Source organism: Coccidioides immitis (assembly GCF_000149335.2).
Source record: "Coccidioides immitis RS genomic scaffold supercont3.4, whole genome shotgun sequence".
NCBI lineage: Eukaryota > Fungi > Ascomycota > Eurotiomycetes > Onygenales > Onygenaceae > Coccidioides > Coccidioides immitis.
Genome location: NW_004504311.1, coordinates 981,841 through 997,373, shown reverse-complemented (window position 1 = coordinate 997,373; position 15,533 = coordinate 981,841). Strand labels below are relative to the sequence as shown.

Here is a 15,533-nt window from a genome sequence, read left to right as displayed (position 1 = left end):
AGCGTGCTCAACTCCACATGAAGGCTTAAGTTTAGCAAGGAGGGACTAAGAATTTAGTTTCGCGTCTCAGGGTGTCTGGGGTTGGGTTCTTCTGAAGATTTGGCGCCCGTAAGCCCGATCCCCAGATACAAATAGGCTGCATGGCCTAGCGTTGTATGGGCTGCTCGCCGGCTCGCGCAATCCGGGGTCAAGGGCTCTTCACCCTTCCAACCCGGCCGGGAGCCATGTGCAAAGGTTGTGTGCGACGATCCGCACATCCAGCCCGCAGCTCAGACTCCTGCGCCAAGCCCTCTAACCTCCTCATACTAAACCAAAAGTGGTTTAGGGCATCTGATAAATGGACTCTTATCTGGGATCTCGTGGCTCATTGTTTCTTCCTTCTCCTCCGCTTTCTCAACCAGTCAGCCAATTCTAATCCATTGCAACTTACGCTGGCATCCTGATGGCTGATGTCTCTTGTGTTTTTATTGGATCTGCAGGCGTGAATACGTAGCCGGACCATTGCGGACAATTATGTCATCGCCAGAGCAGAACCCCCGGGTTTCTGCTGACGGTGGTGTAGTAAAACGGAAGCGTAGGTCACTTTCTGGCGCAATCACCCCCACCCCCCTCCGGCACGTTATGCTTCTTTCATCAAGACCTCCGTCTGACACCCCATATTTTCCCAAAATATTAATTACCGTTTTGATTCTTTTGCTCTAGGCCCCGCTGCGTGTGTTCATTGTCATCAGCGCAAAGTTCGCTGCGATGCCAGAACTGTCGGATTGCCTTGCTCCAATTGCCGAACTGCCGGGAAACATGACTGCCGAATTCATGAGAAGAAGAAGCGGGCTGCTGTTCGATCTCTTCAGCATCCGGTTCCCATCCGCTGTGCACCACTCGCAGACAGAAATGCCACCCAAGCCCACCCCCCATTGCCCACCCCGCCGTTTAAGGCCAATAGCACATCGCCGCCGTATATAAGTAGCCAGAAGGACAGACCGGACCCTCCAGAAGCGTTACGTGCAGATGCAAGGGCCGAAGGCGCCGATGCCTCTCTTGATGAGGAGGATAATCGCGAATCAGACCGCCATTTGGTTAAATTGATTGATGAGGATCTGCGCCAACGCTCGATAAAAAAGGGGGTCAGGGTTATATACGTTGGCCAAGACGTGTCGAACTTGAACTTCTTATTGCGCCAGCAGCATACAGACGAAGATGACGAAGTGTACCACTTTGCACAAAACGAAATCTCAAGAAGGTATATCCAAGGGTTTGAACATGTCCCAAGAGAGGCATTTGTGCTGCCGGAGCAAGCGCTTGCAGATGAGCTCGTGGCGGCGTATTTCGCCCACGTCAACCCCGGTTGTCCTATTATCGACGAAGAAGCGTTTATGGCCCAATACAGACGTCGAGACCCGGCAGATCCACCTTCCTTGCTAATCCTCCAAACTATTCTTCTTGCCGGTGCCCATGTTCTTCGTCCACGACCGGCACGCGATGCGTTGAAATCCTCTTTCTTCCGCCGTGCCAAAATTCTATTTGAAGCTAGGGTGGAACGAAACAGGGACATTCTGGTGCAGGCTGCTCTTCTTCTCACCTGGCACTCGGACCCAGTGGACGATGATGTCGCTGCAAATGCTCATTTCTGGGTTGGAGTGGCTGCAAGGATAGCTACGGGGCTGGGAATGCACCGTAATGCAGGCCCTAGTATGCTCGTTCCACATGATAAGCGGATGTGGCGCCGGGCTTGGTGGATTCTAGTCCAGTTTGACGTACTGGTATCCTTGCAGTACGGCCGACCACAAGCCATGTAAGAAGCCAAATGATATAAGTTGGAAGCCCACAAGTCTGCTGACCTGATGCAATAGAAATCTTGAAGATTGTGATGTCCAGCCTCTGACTGCATCCGATTTTGAGGGCTGCGGTGATCGCGTGCAGGTAGACTACGTGATACAATATACAGAGCTTTGTTGTATGATTTCGTTCATTATGAGAGAGAGATTTGGCCTGCGAGTCAGTCCAGAACGGCGAAAAGCCGCGCTTCTGGATGCCGACAAAGCACTTGCGAATTGGTCCCTCAAATTGCCTGACAACGTCCGCATGTCCACCACTGATGTGGATTCATGGCCCGCATTGCTCCATCTTACTTACAATAATTTTCTTATCCTTCTTCACCGCCCTCATCCCCGAGCATCGGCCTATTCTGACGATTATGGGCCTAATGATGCAGAAATCTGCAGTGCAGCTGCCGGTGTCATCGTTTCAATATTCGAAGAACTGCGGGAGAAGGGTCGTATAAAATACCTCTGGGTTTCGGCGGTGAACTCTCTATTCACGGCGATGATTCAGATTAGGGTAGAACTCCGGTTCTCCAACCCCGTATTGGCGATAAATGCCCTTCGACGATTCGATTCCACTTTGTGCTCCTTGCGCGCGCTTTCTGATTATTGGCTTGGCGCCGAAACTATTTTACGTCTGTTTGAGAGCTCCAAGCGTTTGAAGCATGATATGGAGATGGTGAAAATGAAACAACCAAATAGTTTACCAAAAGACGGAGAACTTGTTGTGAAAGAGCCCACCAACAACTCCACACCACAAATCGATGTTACGACTCCTCAGGGGCCAATGCAGCCTTGGTATCAGAAACCGCAGCTGAATGAGCGACTCAACTATTTCGCCAAACAGTCTCCCGCTCCCGCAGCTGAAGGTCCCCCACAGACTGACCAGGTTGGCGAGCATGGAGACTGGAGACAATTGTTTTCTATCGTCGACTCCGAGCCTTGTGGACCTTTTATACCCGAAAATCTAACTGACATGGAAGATGAATGGCGTGAGCTATATTTGCATGAACCGGCCATGACAGACTACTTCCAGGATACTGCATGGATCCCCATTTGAGGGACTTTGGAATACCTGCAACAATTGCTGTCTTGACCGAATGGTTTTTGGCCAGAAAAATAAGCTATATTGAATGGATTATCGTTAAGTCTTGATATCCGTTCGAGGATCCTGGATATTGCCAGCATGGTGTAGAGGCAGGGTGAAAGCAAGCTATCGTGATGAATGGATTTATGTTAACGAAATAAGGCACGGACACCACATCTAATACGTGGAAGACTTATTTTAGTCTCTTAATGGTACGCAGCACGCTTGTTACTCATCAATACTATTCTTCTTGCTAATTCCTATTTTCAGGAGTCTGACCCATGTCCAGATTTTCTGACCTCATTCTTGTCTCCATTTGCCATGTCTGACTTTTGGAAATTATCCATCGCAGATCAAAAATCAGCTGCTGCACTTCTTTCTACCTACCAGTTGCCAATATCTTTTGGGAGTCGTTTTGGTATCATTGAAAGTGGAATCTGTAAATTGTATATACGTACAGACGAGTTTGGATGTCCGACACTCGCGTTGTTCCGATGGAATAGTCATATAATTTAGATTTATTGATAGATACCCTTCTAGCATGATGAAATATGATCTAGCATTTGGATATGCAAAAAGATATATCATATAGTTACTTCGCTGAGTCTAAGCGTCCCAAATGGCTCTTCATTGATAATTATGGGTTATTTATGGTTGTTTCCAATAGGGTTGGCTTGTCGGCTTGTCAATTTCACAAACCCAACAATCCTCAGCCCCAGCTCTTCAACCTGTCAGGTGAGTCGATAATCATGGCGACACAGCAAATCAATCCGAAGAAACAACAAGGTCAGCCTTTTTCTTTACCTTTCTTTCCCTATTCAGAGCATGTCCCCTCTAAGTCCTGTCAATGGTGGCTGATATTCTCGAATCACAGAGCTCCAGCTCCAATATTCTACATTCAAGAACACTCTACAACAACTGGCACAGAAAATTGGAGACATAGAACAAGAAACAGAAGAGCATAAGTATGACAGCGACCATGTTTTCGGACAGCCCAACCTGTGACCGCAGGGTTGTTGATTCCCAGCCTTGTGTTTCACCTCCCCTCTGCCCCTCCAACCGCTCTCCCGTGCATCTCGTGAGGATGACTCAAGCTCACTGTCAGTTTCATTCATATATAGACTTGTCATCGAGACTCTAGAACCTCTTTCTGGAGATCGAAAATGCTTCCGCATGATAAATGGCGTTCTGGTTGAGCGAACGGTCAAAGACGTGATCCCCGCCCTGAAGACCAATTCGGATGGGCTAAAGCAGGTTCTGGACGAGTTATTAAAGCAGTATAAGACGAAGCAGGATGAGATGGATAGTTGGAAGGTGAGCTACGTCGCCGTAGATTCCCTTTTGGCCGGTTCAGGGCGTCGACACGGGAATGCTGATTCAAATGTCCGCGTCTGCAGAAGAAGAATAACATCCAGGTTGTCCAGCAGTGAGAGACTGGATGAAGTAGCCTTCCTAATAAGCGTTACGTCTACGATTTTACACGATATCCAACGAAGATAATCTGGTCCCATGGGACAGCTCGTATGTGCGATCACAAGGTCGTTTTTCGTCCCCCCACGTTCCGGCTCGGGTTCCATAAATCGACTCTTTCCAACGATACCCGGAATAGTTTCATCCGAAGCCCTTCGGAGCACAGATCGAGTTGCAATACTGAATTGATATGGTTATTTCACATTGGGCTTTGTATCAACAGATAATCTCTTGTCTGCACCCGTGCCTGACAGCTGGCCACCGCCGAAGGTGGGTGTGATGTTGGCGATATAACTGCAAAAATAATAAAAGGAATATATGTATTCTGAAAGAATTGGGACATCTGGCTACTATATATCGGCTACTGCTAAGGGCGTATCAGTGACATCAAGGACGATATTTGCATCCAGGCGAGGCCGCAGCGACTGAGTTGGCGAAAGCTCGCATCCCGAAACAAGCGACGTAGAAATATGGAGTAGATGCCCAATAATTCGGTGACCAGGTGGCTGCTTGTTTTAGCACCTTGGCCTTCCGAGAACTCTTTTTCCATAATTTTCTCTGATGCTTCGTTGGGTACCAGGAGAATGCAGTCCAATATTACCAGCGAATAGGCTGGGCAGGAAAGGCCTAAAATTTTGCCGTGCAGTAAGGCTCGTGTTTGATATGGTTCGATTCATGCAAGCCGATACGGAGTATGCTGCTCTATATTCATGGATGCCTAAGGCGCTGTTCTGGGCTTGCCTTGCATCCCAATCGCAGGGCTGTTGGCCAACAATCAATTCCTGCTGCATGGCTGTGCCCCTCTTGGTTTGGGGAACCGGCGTTTTAATGCGTTTCACTGCTTGTTGTTGAGGCAGCGCGTTTATCCAATTACTTCATTGATGGGGCTCTTTTCTGGGGTGAAAGTGTGAGAAACCCAATAAGATTTGGCGGCAGGAGATAATTTGACAGCCAAAGAATACCACTTAATTTTTTTATTCGACAATCAAACTTCTGAAGGGTCACAAAGTGCTGTTTCCACCCCGGAGAATTTCACCAGATCTTCTATCTTGATTGCTTGAAGCATTCACAGAGCTCACTCCGGGCGGCTCCAGGCTCTAGCTATCAAAACGAGTAATTACCAGTATCCAGACAAACATTTTCCACAATTAATAAGCACTAAGCGGGGAAATGGCGTAAGGATGGCTGTAACATCTGTGTAATCGATATGTAGGCACAGTACAACAGTACCATCTTCAGCTCTCTATCCTGAGATCAACCTGGGACATCAGCCATTGTTGCATCCAAGAACAGTTCTGCCTTCACCACTTTCTACTGTTTTGCCCAAACTGGACATTGCACGACATTTACCTTTTTGTTATTCCATCTCAAGCGCCCTGTCCCAGCGGCCAGCCGACGCGCTGATTGTTGTTGCGCGAAGCCACCGCGTCTGCACAACGTTGAACTTGTGACCCCAGTAAGGAGCTTCTACTGTCATCGATTCAGCTTCAGTGTTTCGCTGTCCCTATATTTGATGGTTTGACCGGTTCACAGGACCTAACAAATCACGGAACTCAGTTGCGCAGGTGTCCTTTGACTTTCCGCAGTCGACTCCCTCCCCTCTGCCCAACTTGCGGTCAGAATTGACCCAATCGTCGCCCAACTTCATCGACCTCTACCCTCCCTACTTCCGCACCCAATTGCAGGAGGTAAGCAGGCACTGCGCCTTTCCACAGCGCGTTGAAATGGGGTTCGTTGTTATCCTTGGTCTCGTGCAGGAACTGACCCATCCGCAGAACCCATCAAGGCACGCAGCCAACGAACTTGCTGTTCTTCCGCACATACCTTGCATTTAGGCTCAACCGAGGCGGCCGTGAAGCGAATAAGCACGTAGTCCCGTGCCCCCTTGCTCTGACGCAACCGTGCATTGGGCTGATCGGAAAATAGACCGATTCAGATTCGACAAGGAGTGACGTGTACACTGGCTAGCAGAGCAACCCTGTGATCCCTGCTGAAGTCGCTACCCGTTTCGCGTGTCCAAAAAGACGTAAAAATCATGTCGTCGGCCTCTCCTTCGAATCCCAAGGAACCTGAGGTGGAATCAGCAGCACAGTCAGGCGACGACCCGGAGCACATGGAAAGAGAACACCAAGATACGCAACCGCAAACTCAAGGCGAATTTGAGGTAAAAGAGCAGGATCGATGGCTCCCGATTGCAAATGGTTCGTTATTGACGCCTTTCCTTCGCGCACCTACAATTGATCGGATACACGCAATATTTCAAGTCCCCGTGATTTTAACTTTTCGTCGGCAATCGTTTGACGGTTCTTACATGCCGTGTTCACCAAATACCCTTATTTGGAATGTTTTATTTGCTCATCGTCGCGGTTACTTTGCTTGATTGTCATTCGCTTTGCTCCGAATGCTTGTTTGCTTCTGGTTAAGGTCTTCAAATATTTGGTTTAAATTGAAAGCACTACTAACTGCTTCACAACCACCCTATATCATGAATGAGTTTGCTTCCCAGTGATAGTATTTGGTACTAATTATCGAGTTTGCCAATAGTTGCCCGGATTATGAAGACCGCGCTGCCCGAGAATGCGAAGATTGCCAAAGAGGCCAAGGAGTGCATGCAGGAATGTGTAAGCGAATTCATCTCCTTCATCACCAGCGAAGGTTCGTACTTCCCCAATATATCGGCTGCTGGAAAGAAAATTCTAAATTTAGGCGCCATATATAGCTTCGGAGAAGTGTCAGGGAGAAAAGCGCAAGACTGTCAATGGCGAGGACATATTGTTCGCGATGACCTCGCTTGGTTTCGAGAACTACTCGGAGGCTTTGAAGATCTATCTATCAAAGTATCGCGAAGTAAGTATACTAGATTAACCCCATATGACTATTTTGAAATTCCCGTTGAGTTTCATTTATCGTCTCGACTTGGCAAGACGAACTATCTGAACAATTGAATTGATTGGTTTGAGACCCAATCCTCAAGGGCGGAGAACCAGAACCGGCCAGCGAGCAGCGAATACCCTCAGGGTGGACCCGTCGGCGGCACTGGCGCCGCAGGCGCCGGCGCCATTGGTGGGCCAGCGGCGACCGCACCCGGCTTCGCAGTTCCACCCGAGAATGCCAACAACATTTTGAGTACGAATCTGGACCCGAACGAGCAAGACAACGCGACATACGGATATCCGCCAATGGTAGGCGCGACGCACAATGGTGCCGGTGGCGAGACCTACTAGCATTGGCGAAGACAATTCCGGGGTCTAGGTTACGACGGCAGGTTGCGCATGAGCAGAAAGCCAGCATATGGCATCTACCTATTCCCCGCGCAAGACAAGGCATGAGCATATGTCTCGCACTGGAGACGGCGAGAGAAGTAAAGACATGAAGGGGAGAGGATATTGCGGAAATCATCGGGCTATAGATTTGAGTGCTCAGAGCCACACGGGATTTCTTTTTTAATAGTTAGTCTTGTGATTTTGTGTTTAATTTCGAGGCGTATGAATATGTATACAAGGAGGAGAAGAGGGAACCAGACGCGAACGGACCTGAGGGAAGTTTAGTTGGAGAATATGAGAATTTCTTCTTAAACAGTAATGCCTTTGCAGCTTGATCAATCACTCACGCGCTGGTTGTCTCCACCGACTCTGTACGGCGTACTCCGTACGGAGTACTTCATATGATTTCCAACGTGCAAAATGCCCCGGATGCAAACAAGACAAACATTCTGAATAAACTATCTTCCGCCACGGCTCGCTGACGTGAAGAACCGTGATCGTTTTTCGGAGGATTGCAACGGCTCCACGGATAGATTGGACTATAATCGATTTCACCATTTCAGAATTGCCTATGTAAAATGGCCCGAGAAGACAGCCCAAAGCGGCGCAAGCTTGATCCGGACCGATACGCGTCCTCCTCTCCCCAGCCCCGAGCACCAAGGCACGTCTTCAAACGCCAGAGAAGGGATAATAACGGGCTATCTACGCCACGAGGAAGTCACAATGGCTCCTCAACCCCTCATCAACACGAGTTTGATGGACCGGAGCCTCTAGTCAATTATGAGGATGCCATGGCATTGGATCGAGACTGGTACGCTGGCGACGAATTCGGACATACCTTCGGTGACGAAACACACAATCCATTTGGCGGACCAGATAACTCATGGAAAGATATGCAGCGAGAAGCTGCATTGTCTGAGAAGAAAAATAATCGCCGGTTTAATGCGCGTGCGGTGCAGAAACAGAAAGATGTGGATGCGTGGGAAACGAATCGGATGTTGACGTCCGGTGTGGCGCAGAGGAGAGATTATGAGGCGGATTTTGAAGATGATGAAGATTCGACTCGGGTGCACTTGTTGGTTCATGATTTAAGGCCGCCTTTTTTAGATGGGAGGACGATATTTACGAAGCAGTTGGAACCTGTGCCGGCCGTGAGGGATCCACAAAGCGACATGGCTGTCTTTAGCCGGAAGGGCAGTAAGGTTGTTCGGGAAAGAAGGCAGCTCAAAGAGCGACAAAAGCAGGCCCAGGATGCTACGAATGTTGCTGGAACTGCGTTGGGTAATCTTATGGGTATCAAGGAAGATGAAGGTGATAGTGCAGCGGCTATACCCGGCGAAGAAGATCACAAAGGGGGCAGCAAATTTGCGCAGCACTTGAAGAAGAATGAAGGTGTTAGCGCATTCAGCAGGAGCAAAACTCTTCGTGAACAACGAGAGTTTCTACCGGCATTCGCAGTCAGAGAAGAACTATTACGAGTTGTCAGAGACAATCAGGTTGTGATAGTTGTTGGCCAGACCGGCTCTGGGAAGACTACTCAGCTAACCCAATTCTTGTACGAAGATGGGTATGGGGCGCTGGGCATGATCGGCTGTACACAACCCCGACGTGTTGCGGCGATGAGTGTAGCGAAACGTGTGAGTGAAGAGATGGAAGTTAAGCTTGGTGGTCTCGTTGGATATGCAATCCGTTTTGAAGATTGCACTAGCAACGAAACTGTCATAAAATGTAAGGCATTTTCTATTTCAATTTTGAAGGTAGAAGCTAACCGGAGGCCCTAGATATGACCGACGGCGTGCTCCTAAGAGAGTCTTTGGTGCAGCCTGACCTTGATAAATATTCATGCATCATCATGGACGAAGCCCATGAACGGGCTCTAAACACAGATGTTTTAATGGGATTAATCAAAAAAGTTCTCGCACGTCGGCGGGATCTGAAGCTGATTGTGACATCGGCCACAATGAATGCTGAGAGGTTCTCGAAATTCTACGGAGGTGCACCGGAATTCTTCATTCCAGGAAGAACCTTTCCTGTTGACATCCAGTATTCCCGGTCTCCCTGCGAAGACTATGTCGACAGCGCTGTTAAACAGGTCCTTGCTATTCACGTTTCCCAAGGTCCAGGAGATATCCTTGTGTTCATGACCGGTCAGGAGGATATCGAGGCTACTTGCGACCTTATACATGAGAGGCTTGCTCTTCTAAATGATCCTCCAAAAATCAGTGTCCTGCCGATCTATAGTCAAATGCCTGCGGATCTGCAAGCCAAAATCTTTGATAAAGCGCCTCCTGGAGTTAGAAAGGTGATTGTTGCTACTAATATCGCCGAAACCAGTCTAACAGTCGATGGTATCATGTACGTGGTCGATTGTGGTTTCTCCAAATTGAAGGTTTACAATCCACGCATGGGTATGGACACTTTACAGATTACGCCAATCTCCCAGGCGAATGCATCACAGCGCGCAGGTCGAGCTGGGCGAACGGGTCCAGGGAAAGCCTATCATTTATATACCGAACTGGCTTTCAAGAATGAATTCTATATTCAAACAATTCCAGAGATTCAGCGAACCAATCTTGCTAACACCGTTCTCCTACTCAAATCGCTGGGAGTCAAAGATTTGCTGGATTTTGATTTCATGGATCCGCCTCCACAGGACACTATCACAACGTCCCTATTCGACCTTTGGGCATTGGGTGCCATTGATAACCTTGGTGATCTCACGCCCATGGGCCGCCGTATGAGCGCCTTCCCCATGGACCCATCTCTAGCAAAACTGCTCATCACTGCGTCTGAGGAGTATGAATGCAGCGAAGAAATGCTTACCATCGTCTCGATGCTCTCGGTGCCGAGTGTCTTCTATCGCCCGAAAGAACGCCAAGAAGAATCCGACGCTGCTCGCGAAAAGTTTTTCGTGCCCGAATCTGATCACCTTACCCTCCTTCACGTTTATACCCAATGGAAAGCCAACGGATATTCAGACGGTTGGTGTGTGAGACACTTCCTTCACCCCAAGGCGCTGCGACGGGCCAAAGAGATTCGAGAACAACTCTCCGACATCATGTGCATGCAAAAGATGACACTTCAGAGCTGTGGCACCGATTGGGATATTATTCGAAAATGTATTTGTTCCGGATATTATCATCAGGCCGCTAGAGTCAAAGGAATTGGCGAATATATAAATCTACGAACGAGTGTCACAGTGCAACTCCACCCTACAAGCGCTTTATACGGCCTTGGGTTCTTACCTGATTACGTTGTATATCATGAATTGATCCTGACCAGCAAGGAGTACATGTCCTGTGTCACATCTGTTGATCCTCGTGTAAGTATATGCCCCATCTTCTCGCATTCTTCGTTTTCATGATACTTACAGATTCCAGTGGCTTGCTGATCTTGGCGGCGTATTCTACTCTATTAAAGAGAAGGGTTATTCTGCCCGCGAGCGCCGTGTCACAGAGCATGAGTTTAACCGTCGCATGGAAATAGAAGCTCAAATGGCGGCCGATCGAGAACGAGCCGCCCTGATAGCAAGTCAAGAAGCAGAAAAAGAAAAGCTGAAGAGGCGTCAAGAGGCCACTGTTGGCTCCGCAACGGTGGGAGTAAGGTCTGCGGTTCGAAGGCCTGCGTCGGCAGCAGCAACGAAGACGAGCGGGAGCGTGGTTAGGAGACCTCCTGCGAAGAGGGTTGGGCGAGGATTCTAGTTTCAACATCTATGCAAACTTGCATCAAAGTATACCCCTTGGTTTTTCCAGACGATATTCCATCCTGAAATCGTGCATTAGGTTGCTATTATAGATACAGCATGGGTTTTATATAGATTCGACCCCCTGCCTTTCACCTTTTCATTTCTAAGATAATGTACAAGGAACAAGATGAACCGCCGAATAAACTGGGATCCAATGTAAAATGCCATTTTGTGAACACCCCGGGCCTGCAGTCTGTGAACGATCCGGAATTTCGAAATAGGGTAATCGATAGTAGTATAGCACGGCGCAGCTGGCGATAAAAGCAATAAATCCACGATACGGCACCATCTCAATTTATAAAGTTAACGCAGAAAAAATGCAGTATTACACTCCCAAATACGTAATCGGCGAATGCCCTGCGAAGTGCACAGTCAGATCTAGATCCTGAGGGGTAAATAGTATAAAGGAGTATGGCTTACCGTTCAGGAGACACTGCGTCCAACGCAAGATCTCCCTGTGCCGGAGTTGCTGACCCTTTTGACGAGCTAGACTTCGTTTTCGATGTGCCCTTCGCATCCTGGCCGCTGGTCTGCATTCTAAGACTCGCTGTGAGAACAAATTGGCCCACTGCTGCAGAGAAACCGCTTAGGAAAGCATTAAACGGCTAACGAGAAGAAAGGCAAAGATGTTAGTTAGTCTACAGCTTTGAATGATTTCCTGCAAGCTCCAGACCGGGTGGATGATGGGGAAAAGGGGGATATGTACGTAATTCCCTGCCAAAACACAATAGACGAACTGGACCCCGCCGACTAAGACGAGAAATGCCATGAATGCATCCAGCATCTTTGTTCGCTGGCTTGTCTGCACGAGATACCGCTGCCATATTCCCAAAATTATGTCTTGAGGCGGGGACTTCGTCGTGAATGCGACGGGGGTCGCGGTCTTGGTGGTCGTCGTGGCCGTCACCGAGCTGGAACTCGGCTTCGAAGCTGGCGGTGTCGCCGCACCGTTTACTGGGCGTTTCGGAGCCATCTTGGTAAACTGGCAGCGGAACTGATTGGCAAACGATGGAGAGGTTCTTGATTGAACTGCGCAATTGACGCCGGCCTCGCTGCGCTTGTCGTCCCTCAACCGGCTTGCGTGGAGCTCTGAAACGAACAGATCGTCCTTTAAGCACGCGTCAACGCCAAGACCTGGTGGCCCGAGCTCCTTAACTCCGTCTCCGCCTCGCGTGTTCCCTGATGATGACCTAATCCGCCCGCGCCCGGCTCTCCCGCAGCCTAGCGCGCCCTTCCGCTGCTTTCGGCGTGAATGGACGTTGCATTTGCAGTCAAGCATCAATATCTGACCTCAAGGACGGACACATGTTTGTATTCGAACCCCCCATTATAGGGTTTTATATTGCCTTCAATTGAGCGTAATTGAGCCTCTCAACTACCATTCTCTACCACCAATCCCCTTCCGTCTCTTCCGCAATTTACTCTGCGAAGCACAGGCACAATGGTAGTACGAATTTGACACACCCACTCACCCTTAGTGACATATCTAATCAGCTGTCCAGTCTCCTCAGAACACTACCTACTCCGCTGCCGCTCTCTCCGTTCTCACCTCCCTCGGCGGTATTGCCGGTTATGCTCGCACCGGCTCCGTGCCCTCCATTGCCGCCGGCCTGTCTGTTGGCGCCCTCTACGCCCTCAGTTACCTCCGCCTTAACGGCAATCAACCGTATGGAGAGGAGCTGGGACTTGTTGCTTCCGCAGTTTTGGGCGGGAGCGCAATTCCAAGAGCGATTAAGACTCGAAAGCCAGTGCCGTTGGGATTAAGTGCGTTGGCAACATACGGCCTCTTTGTTTTTGGGATGGCCTACAGAGGGAAGAGATCTTGAATAAACCCCCTTCCGGGTTCCAAATTAGATAATAGCTTGTATGGTTATTTCAGAGAATATCTGGAGATAACACTTGACCATCGCGACTCATTTCATATATTCTTGTAACAATTCGTGGGTGTATAACTCTTAAATGCTTTCAAAAATCATAAAAGGATACGTATAGAGATGAATGTCAATATATATATCGAGTATACACACATCAACTTCCGAAGCCCGATCCAATTTAATGCTAATATCGAATATAAAAACTTGCCCACCCAAACGCCTTAGCTTAAGAAAGTCGCGGATAAGGGCAAGGACATGCATACGACCGAATCATTCCATGACTTGTGACAAATCAATTCCGGGAATTTCCATCTTCATCAACTTTGACATCGTCATCAGGCTGATCATTGAGAAGGTTGCCAATCATGTTACTCTCTCTCATGATCTGTCGCGCAGTCTCGTCTCCGACACCCATATCATCTTTAACTAGCATCACCGTTAGTTCTGGGACCAACACCGCCTGCACAAAGCCAGAGGCGCCAGCGGCTTGCATTAAGGAATCCGAGGGTCCTAGACGTCGTAGCTTGGCCGCGAATTTTGTGATGATAGCGTCCATCCTTGAGCAACTGGTCAGCTACCGGTCACCAACTGGTCAGCAAATGGGTTGGTACACACGTACATTAGTCTAGCGCCACGTGGGCCGTAGTATCCACTGGACATCATTTCAAACTGACTGTTCGCTGTGAGGCGGAAATTATCCTTTTTACTATTTCCAGTATTTGAAGACTCCAAAAAGTTACGAAAGAACGACGGCTTTTTGCGAGTCAATATTTGATCTAGCTCAGCAAAGTACGCTTGGATACGGTCTTCCAGTCCCTCCCAGTCAATGGTGGGATAATCTCGTTGGCGCCAGTCACGCTCTGCTGTCCACCGCTTATGCTGTTGGCAAGCTTGCATTTGTCGTCTAACACTAACTCCTTTTTCTAGCTGGAACTCAGCTAGGTATTCGGGATCAAGTAGCTCACGGCATGCCTGGCATCGGACAAAATCACCGGACGCTGCATCGAGAAATCTCTTCTCGTCCACAGTGAGATCCATATTAGATGGCGCTACGGAGCTTAATGGGGATGACGACCCGCTATGGTCGTCGAATACAAAAGTTTCTGGGACTTCGCGAGAAGAATCATCCGTGGGAAAGGATGCACTTGAAAAAGAATCGTTCGGGATCGCCATTGGCACTTTGAATTCGGGGTTATCAGAGGGCATTTGGGTACGCACGGTATCCGGGATATCTGGTCCATTGCGTGGCACAATAAATTCATGCTTTTTCTCTGTCTTCGTAGGGGTACGCACATTATTAAACGGATTTCTTTGGTAAGTCTTCCCCTTCTTAGGGACACGTGAAAAGAATACCAAAGAGTCTCCAAAGGCACGACTTCCCGGAGAGTGCTCGTTGCTAGCATCCTTACTGGCATTGGCGTCCTGCGCGGTTATCCCCACGTTCGATATCCTTTTTGATCGTCTCTCGCCGACCCTTGGTGTAGATATGGCTTTCTTTCGTGGTTTTGGCGTGGCATCCGCGTCAATAGCGGCCAAGTCAGCTTCCAGATCCCCCGGCGTAAATTCCGTGCGAGGTCGATGGCGAGGCTTGGGCGTTCCGTTGGAGAGGCTCGGGCTGTCGCTGTCATTCGAGGAGCTTATAGGGTCATCGTCCGTAGCGGGCTCTGGCTTCCCTTTCTTCCGCTTCTTTGCGGGCGAAACGTCGCTCATGCTTAACGGGTCGCTTGACGAGTCGTCATCGCCTGTGGAGTACCTTGCTTGCCTCTTTGTACTCCTACCTTCAACCCGAGTCAATAAAAGACTCCCACGGAAGTTTGTTTTCGTTAGGAATCCCATGTTTGCGAGGAGGAAATTCACTTAAACGCGCCGGTGGCAGGGTGATGGCTCGCGTTTTTCGAAGCGGAGAATGCGATGGAGAGCTCAGGGAGCATAGTTCGGAGTCATCGGAGTTGAGAATGAGTGAAGAAACGAACAAGGTCCGCAAGAGTCGCGTCCAGCCCAGCCCAGCCAGCTCACCTCGTGGCAATACTTCAGTACAAACGGGAGGGAACCGTGGATCGTCGGCCTGCTGGTCAGTGGTGTGTCAAAGGAAGCTTCTGAGGTGGAGTCCGGCCAGGCGAGCTGGTTAACTACTCCTTAACTACTGGCGTCTTGGCATCATTCACCTCCAAACACTCGTCATACCTTAAGAGTCAAAGCATTGACTCTACTGGACATACGTGACTACACTCCATATGACATATTCTATTCGTGAGTCAGGAAAAGACCTTGACT

At 49.0% G+C, this 15,533-nt stretch overlaps 7 protein-coding genes across 7 annotated transcripts; 5 read left to right on the top strand and 2 right to left on the bottom strand.

The window, feature by feature from the left end:
- Positions 1 to 408: 408 nt before the first annotated feature.
- On the top strand, positions 409 to 3,164 carry CIMG_04625 (acetamidase regulatory protein). Its single transcript, XM_001245183.2, has 3 exons — positions 409 to 574; positions 703 to 1,792; positions 1,851 to 3,164. The coding sequence occupies exons 1-3, from the start codon at positions 514 to 516 to the stop codon at positions 2,878 to 2,880; spliced, it is 2,181 nt and encodes a 726-aa protein (XP_001245184.1). The 5' UTR covers positions 409 to 513; the 3' UTR covers positions 2,881 to 3,164.
- A 448-nt stretch (positions 3,165 to 3,612) lies between these two features.
- On the top strand, positions 3,613 to 4,789 carry CIMG_04624 (prefoldin subunit 2). Its single transcript, XM_001245182.2, has 4 exons — positions 3,613 to 3,693; positions 3,782 to 3,872; positions 4,029 to 4,221; positions 4,305 to 4,789. The coding sequence occupies exons 1-4, from the start codon at positions 3,657 to 3,659 to the stop codon at positions 4,335 to 4,337; spliced, it is 354 nt and encodes a 117-aa protein (XP_001245183.1). The 5' UTR covers positions 3,613 to 3,656; the 3' UTR covers positions 4,338 to 4,789.
- A 900-nt stretch (positions 4,790 to 5,689) lies between these two features.
- Positions 5,690 to 7,954, top strand: CIMG_04622 (nuclear transcription factor Y subunit beta). The gene is made up of 6 exons (XM_001245180.2): positions 5,690 to 5,833; positions 5,911 to 6,065; positions 6,153 to 6,578; positions 6,922 to 7,032; positions 7,097 to 7,224; positions 7,338 to 7,954. The coding sequence occupies exons 3-6, from the start codon at positions 6,559 to 6,561 to the stop codon at positions 7,748 to 7,750; spliced, it is 672 nt and encodes a 223-aa protein (XP_001245181.1). The 5' UTR covers positions 5,690 to 5,833; positions 5,911 to 6,065; positions 6,153 to 6,558; the 3' UTR covers positions 7,751 to 7,954.
- Positions 7,955 to 8,167: 213 nt separating this feature from the next.
- CIMG_04621 (pre-mRNA splicing factor ATP-dependent RNA helicase prp16) lies at positions 8,168 to 11,341 on the top strand (the record flags this gene model as incomplete). Its single annotated transcript, XM_001245179.2, has 3 exons — positions 8,168 to 9,368; positions 9,422 to 10,962; positions 11,021 to 11,341. The coding sequence occupies exons 1-3, from the start codon at positions 8,219 to 8,221 to the stop codon at positions 11,339 to 11,341; spliced, it is 3,012 nt and encodes a 1,003-aa protein (XP_001245180.1). The 5' UTR covers positions 8,168 to 8,218.
- Positions 11,342 to 11,388: 47 nt separating this feature from the next.
- Positions 11,389 to 12,453, bottom strand: CIMG_04620 (oligosaccharyl transferase subunit Dad1). Its single transcript, XM_001245178.2, has 3 exons — positions 12,092 to 12,453; positions 11,806 to 11,990; positions 11,389 to 11,742 (listed from the first exon to the last, which is right to left on the bottom strand). Exons 1-3 carry the CDS (start codon positions 12,356 to 12,358, stop codon positions 11,676 to 11,678), a joined length of 519 nt encoding a protein of 172 aa, XP_001245179.1. The 5' UTR covers positions 12,359 to 12,453; the 3' UTR covers positions 11,389 to 11,675.
- A 215-nt stretch (positions 12,454 to 12,668) lies between these two features.
- CIMG_04619 (transmembrane 14C domain-containing protein) lies at positions 12,669 to 13,413 on the top strand. The gene is made up of 2 exons (XM_001245177.2): positions 12,669 to 12,832; positions 12,888 to 13,413. The coding sequence occupies exons 1-2, from the start codon at positions 12,827 to 12,829 to the stop codon at positions 13,209 to 13,211; spliced, it is 330 nt and encodes a 109-aa protein (XP_001245178.1). The 5' UTR covers positions 12,669 to 12,826; the 3' UTR covers positions 13,212 to 13,413.
- On the bottom strand, positions 13,408 to 15,315 carry CIMG_04618 (uncharacterized protein). Its single transcript, XM_001245176.2, has 2 exons — positions 13,879 to 15,315; positions 13,408 to 13,816 (listed from the first exon to the last, which is right to left on the bottom strand). Exons 1-2 carry the CDS (start codon positions 15,093 to 15,095, stop codon positions 13,552 to 13,554), a joined length of 1,482 nt encoding a protein of 493 aa, XP_001245177.2. The 5' UTR covers positions 15,096 to 15,315; the 3' UTR covers positions 13,408 to 13,551.
- Between the last annotated feature and the right edge of the window lie 218 nt (positions 15,316 to 15,533).